This window comes from Euleptes europaea, chromosome 1 (assembly GCF_029931775.1).
Source record: "Euleptes europaea isolate rEulEur1 chromosome 1, rEulEur1.hap1, whole genome shotgun sequence".
Classification (NCBI taxonomy): domain Eukaryota; kingdom Metazoa; phylum Chordata; class Lepidosauria; order Squamata; family Sphaerodactylidae; genus Euleptes; species Euleptes europaea.
In genome coordinates, this window is record NC_079312.1 from 26,073,439 (window position 1) to 26,079,438 (window position 6,000).

General features: G+C 48.7%; 1 protein-coding gene across 1 annotated transcript in view; it reads left to right on the forward strand.

Moving 5' to 3' along the window:
• The window catches only part of ABCF1 (ATP binding cassette subfamily F member 1), a 47,447-nt gene extending 41,853 nt beyond the window's left edge, over positions 1–5,594 (forward strand). The window contains exons 21-25 of the mRNA XM_056866868.1: positions 304–336; positions 651–819; positions 1,626–1,690; positions 4,110–4,182; positions 5,417–5,594. Coding sequence (XP_056722846.1) covers positions 304–336; positions 651–819; positions 1,626–1,690; positions 4,110–4,182; positions 5,417–5,583 — 507 coding nt within the window. The 3' untranslated portion in view covers positions 5,584–5,594. The remainder of the gene's footprint in view (positions 1–303; positions 337–650; positions 820–1,625; positions 1,691–4,109; positions 4,183–5,416) is intronic.
• Positions 5,595–6,000: the final 406 nt, after the last annotated feature.

Below are 6,000 nucleotides of genomic sequence, written 5' to 3' on the forward strand. Positions count from 1 at the left end.
GGAAAAGTTGAAGGCAGCAGGAAAAGAGGAAGACCCAACAAGAGATGGATTGACTCTATAAAGGCCCTCAATTTGCAAGATCTGAGCAAGGCTGTTAAAGATAGGACGTTTTGGAGGACATTGATTCATAGGGTCGCCATGAGTCGGAAGTTACTTGATGACACTTAACACACACACACACACACACACACACACACACACACACATGTTTTAAATAACATCTCTGTCTGAATCTGCACAGGAACATAATTTGGGTGGGATACTAATTAACTTTTCTCTCCCTCTCCCTTCATATCTTTCCAGACAAGAGGAGAAATGAGGAAAAACCACAGGCTAGTGAGTATTGGCAATACTGTAAGGATCTTCTGGGGAAGGTGGGACAAAATTTGGGGAAGCTGGGGGCGGGGTGAGCAGGCCCTCCTTTTTACCTGTTCCCTCCTCCTTTCCTGTGTTTCGTTGTTCACTAAACCCTTTCACTTAACGTTGCTGTGCATATCAGTGTAGTCATTTCGGGCTTTTGCTGCAAACCAGCATCTCCTAACCCAAGGCCTGATCAATCCCATTCTAGGACTGGAAGCAGGGGCCGCTTGGGCTAGCTAAGCTCCCCCTTCTTGGCCATAATAATCCCCTCTTGTTTTTTCTCCTGGTAGAAAATCGGGTTCTTCAACCAGCAATACGCTGATCAACTGAACATGCAGGAGACAGCAACGGAGTACCTGCAGCGTAACTTCAACCTGCCCTACCAGGATGCGCGCAAATGCCTCGGGCGTTTTGGCCTGGAGAGCCACGCCCACACCATCCAGATCTGCAAGCTCTCTGGTATGAGGGAGGTTGGCTTCTGGAGAAGAGGTTGTACAGGGCCTATGTGGGAGTCAGGCTTGGGCAAGGGACTACTGGTGAGAAAGATCCAGCTATGGCTGATTTCCCATGACCTGGATTGCCAGATCTCAGGCGCTAAGCAGGGCTGGCCTTGGTTAGTACCTGGATGGAAGACCAAGGAATTCCAGGGTTGCTACACAGAGGAAGGCAATGGCAAGCCACCTCTGTTCTTCTCTTGCCTTGAAAACCCTACGGCGTTGCCATAAGTCAATTGTGATATGACAGGAAGAAAAAAAAAGGCTGATTAGGAAGGGGAGAGGTGGGAGGGAATTGGCCTGGGAAACTGAACAGTGCAGGCAGACATCCAGGGCTATCAAAGGACAAGGGCTTGTGTGGGAAAATGTGAACTTCGGATGCGTGCCCAAGACTCCCGTGGTTCTTGAACCTCTTTGGCTCCTTTCTTGGAATGATGAGGGTTCAGAAGTGCATGAAGTATCTATAGGAGTGTGTGTATGTGTTTGTGTGCGATATTCTTGGACTGCAGTGTGTGCTTTGTGCAAAATGAACATTTCCCTCATTGATCCATATAGTGGCATAGTAATGCCAGGATGAAGATGGGCAGTTTGCACAGCCCACCACAGGCTGACTGGGAGCTGATATGGGTGGGAGTTGGGTTGTTGTTTATCATCCCCGGTCCCCCTTGGGAGCACAGGCTCTCATCCCCAGCCAACTTTGCAGAGAGGATTTCTTCCTGTTCTTTCATCATCTGTTCTTACCCTCATTTCCTTGTCTGCTCGCTTTTCCAGGGGGACAGAAAGCCCGTGTAGTGTTCGCTGAACTGGCTTGCAGGGAGCCGGACGTCCTTGTTCTGGTGAGTTTATTTAAGGGAAAGGAGCGGAAGGTTTTGTAGGAGGAAGTAGCTTTAATACCACAATTCAGGGAACGTGTTGTTTTGGTGCTGCCTCCCTTCCATGCCACCGCCTGGTCTACATGCCGCTGTGCCAAAAATCCCATCTAAGCTCCCTTCCTATTTGCCCCAGTCCCTCGGTCAGATTTTCGGCAGGGGGGGCTTTTGGACTGTCGGTGAGCACCCCCTCTTTGTCTCTGCTAAAGCTGTCCCAACCAGACCCTGCATCTGTTAAGTGGGCACCCAAGCAGGGACTCTTGTTGAGAGCCAGGGTGGTGTAGTGGTTAAAGCAGCGTTTCTCAACCTTTTTACCCTTGTGGAACCCTTGAAATAATATCCATGTCTCAGGGAACCTCTACATATGATTACATATGATTTACATATGTTTAGCCTATTCATCACTATTTCTTACAGAACCCCTAGTGCAGTGATGGCAAACCTTTTAGAGACCGAGTGCCCAAACTGCAACCCTAAACCCACTTATTTATTGCAAAGTGCCAACATGGCAATTTAACCTGAATACTGAGATTGTAGTGTAGAAAAAACAACACATACATTAACATCTTTTGCTTTAAAAGAAAAACACAATAACAGAGCTTTCAATGATACAAACAACTTTTTATTGAAAGGTAAAAGTTTGCATTTGGCATGCTTTTGAACAATTAATGTTTGTTCAAAGCCCTGGGCGGCGGGGAGTCCAGGGAAGAGGGGGGCTTTGAACTGCGCTGGCAGAGCAGTTCAAAGCCCCCGCCACCCAGCTGGGCGGTGGGCAGTCCAGGGAAGGCAGACGCGACGGCTGCTCAACTTACCCGCGCGTGCCCACAGAGAGGGCTCGGCATACCAAGTCTGGCACGCATGCTGTAGGTTTGCCAACACGGCCCTAGTGATTTCTCGGGGAACCCTGGTTGAGAAATGCTGGGTTAGAGTGTCAGACTAGGATCAGGGTGACTTGGGTTCAGATCCCCACTCTACCACGGAAGTTTGCTGGCTTTGGGTCAGTCACATACTGTCAGCCGCCCCTGCAGTGAGGATAAAACAGAGGAGAGGAGAACAAAAGGTGAGAGATTCAAAACAGATAATAGGAAGTCTTTTTTCACACAACGCATAGTTAAATTGTGGAACTCCCTGCCCCAGGATGTAGTGATGGCTGCCAGCTTGGAGGGCTTTAAGAGGGGAGTGGACATATTCATGGAGGAGAGGAGTATTCATGACTGTTAGTTAGAATGGATACTAGTCATGCTGCATACCTATTCTCTCTAGTATCAGAGGAGCATGCCTATTATTTTGGGTGCGGCGGAACACAGGCAGGATGGTGCTTCTGCACTCGTCTTGTTAGTGGCTTCCTAGAGGCACCTGGTTGGCCACTGTGTGAACAGACTGCTGGACTTGATGGGCCTTGGTCTGATCCAGCAGGGCCTTTCTTATGTTCTTATGTTCTTAACAACGTAAGCTGCTATGGGTCCTTGTTGGAGGCGAAGGCGGGATTATGAATGAAGTAGATAAAATTAATTTATTTTTTAACAAAAGGCGGTAATTCTGCAGGCATTTTCTTACTGAGGGGCTTGTGTGATGAAGTGCTCTATTAAAAAAAAAAAAAGATTCCTACACCTAGAAGACTGTATGTCAGAGAGAAAGCCAGGCTAGAACTTTTCTCTATGTGCAAGAAATATTTTTGTGTGGAGGAGCATTTGGTCATTTGAAACTCATGGGCAGTCTGAGTTTTTTTTTGCTTGTTTGTTTTTTGCCGTCAAGTCATATCTGACTTATGGCGACCCTGTAGGGTTTTCAAGGCAAGAGATATGTGGTTTCCCATTGCCTTCCTCTGCATAACGAACCTGGTATTCCTGGGTGGTCTCCCATCCAAGTGCTAACCAGGAGTGACCCTGCTTAGCTTCTGAGATCTGACAAGATCAGGCTAGCCTGGGCCATCCACGTTAGGGCACTCTGAAGCTACATAGCTTGATTTGCTAATCTCCGGGGGGGGGGGTGGCAGCTGGAGATAGCCTGGAATTAAAACTGATCTCCAGGTGACAGAGATCAGATCCCCTGGATAAAACTAGAGCTATGGAGGGTGGATTCAATGGCATTATACCCTGCTGAGGTCTTTCCCCAGCCGAGATGTGGACTTACCACCTCAATAAGAACCAGGCCTTGTTCTCCTGCTGTTTTTCTTACTGCCTATAAATGATTGTCAGGGGCCTCCGGGTGGTAGCGCCTCTCTGAGCTGGTGATGGTTTTTGCATCATGGAACTTTCCAGTGTTGCAGGCAGCTCATGAGCCCTCCCACCCCACGACTCTGGTAGAACAACGAACAGCCGCGAGTCCTCCTCTTTTCCTCCTTGAGTGAATGCTTTCCTGTTTCATCTTCCCCTCCCCTGCCCAGGATGAACCTACAAATAACCTGGATATCGAGTCCATCGATGCCTTGGGAGATGCCATCAATGAATACAAAGGGGGTAAGTGATGGCCTTGTGGTACGATCTGGGTGGGGTCACAAAAGAACACTAAAAAGCTGTTAGGCAGAAAGGCCGGACGTTTGTTTGGGGGAGGCACACGGCAGTCTTTTACTCTTGCGCAGGCAACAGCTGGGCATTAGTGGGATTGATAGAAAGGGTTGCTGGGGCCTCCTGACACGACCAGGCCCTCCTTTGCTCCCTGAATGTGTTACCCCTTGGTAATGCCACCGATGCTATACTGCCACACTCATCGTTCTGCTTTTATAGAACTTCTAGCTAGGACTCAAATCTGGCCGCAAGCAAACAAGGGGGACATAAAAGTCCTGATGCAAAAGCAACAACAACAACAAAGCAACAAAAATTTTCTCTTTTTTTTTTTTAATCCCGCTTAAACTGTGCATCCTAAATATTTCTTAACTTGGTTTCTACTCCTACCCTTTCTTCAAAGAGTATTTTGTAGTGTATATGGACCTTTTCCTCCTCCCCCACTTCATCTTCATAACAACCCTGTGAGGTAGGGCTGTGCGAGTGATTGTTGCAGGGTCACCCGGTGGCTTCATGGCGGAGTGGGAGCTCGGACGTGCGTGCCCTCGGTCATAAGCCTTTGCTCTTCAACTGTCCCATTCTTAACTCACCACAAGGTGGCAGCACTAGGCTTCAAGTTCAACTGACTGGCAATAGATTCAAGAGCCAAAAGGGAGGAGGGCCTTTCCCCCCCAGGCGCGCAACGCATGAGTGATGTGTAGAAGTGACTGCCACAGAATGCAGTGATAGTCCCTAGCTGAAATGGCTTTAAATGGGAAATTGGACAAACTAACGCCATTCTCTTAACTGTTATTAGCCGTAATTGGAAACTCTGAGACCCGGGTTCAAATCCCCAGTCTGCCATGGAAGATTGCTGAGTGACTTCGGGCCAGTCACATACTCTTAATCTAATATACCTCACAAAGGTTGTTGTGGGGATAAAATGGAGGAGAGGAACAATGTATGCCGCTTTGGATCCCCATCCCCGCTGTGAGACCGGCTTCGGCTGGGGAGGGAGGAGTAGAAATTTGATAAAATAAATAGGTAAACGGAGGAGAAAGGTGTGGCATAAATGAAGTAAATAAATGCATGATGAAGAAGGGGGCAGGCAGGGCCTTGTCCATGGTGGCTCCCCTGCCCCCCAAACATGGGCACAACATTGGGGGGGAGACTGTTTCTGGCCCTGCAAAAACTCTGCCCCCTCTTCCAGCTGTGATCATTGTCAGCCACGACGCCCGCCTTATCACCGAGACCAACTGCCAGCTGTGGGTGGTGGAAGACCAGTCCATCAACCAAATAGATGGAGACTTTGAGGACTACAAGCGGGAAGTTCTGGAGGCCTTGGGCGAGGTCATCATCAACCGGCCCCGGGAGTGAGGCAGGAAGAGGCTGAGACGACGCCATCCATCTTCCCTCATCGGATGTTCCGGCTTCTCCTCAGTCACGGGACTCTCTTGAGTGGGAGGAAGGGGGTTGGCCAAAGCCAAAAGCTCCTTTCCTCCCACCCTTAGCTGCTGACTTATCTCCCCGCCCACCAGCAAGGAAAACGAAAGTGTTGGGAGAGGGTGGGAATGAGGGTATGTCTAAGTATGGCTCGTTCTCGTGAAAAACAAGGTAGCAATTTTACAGGCCATTCCTTTCCCCCTTATCTCCCCCTTTTTTTCCCCTGAGAACACTTCAAGCGGAGTTGTGTAAACTGATTTAAATTAAAATGTGAAGGATACTTTTGGGCAAGGCTGCCTTTATTTGTCTTTATTTGGGAGACCGGGAAGTGGGGCATCCTTTAAAAAAGGA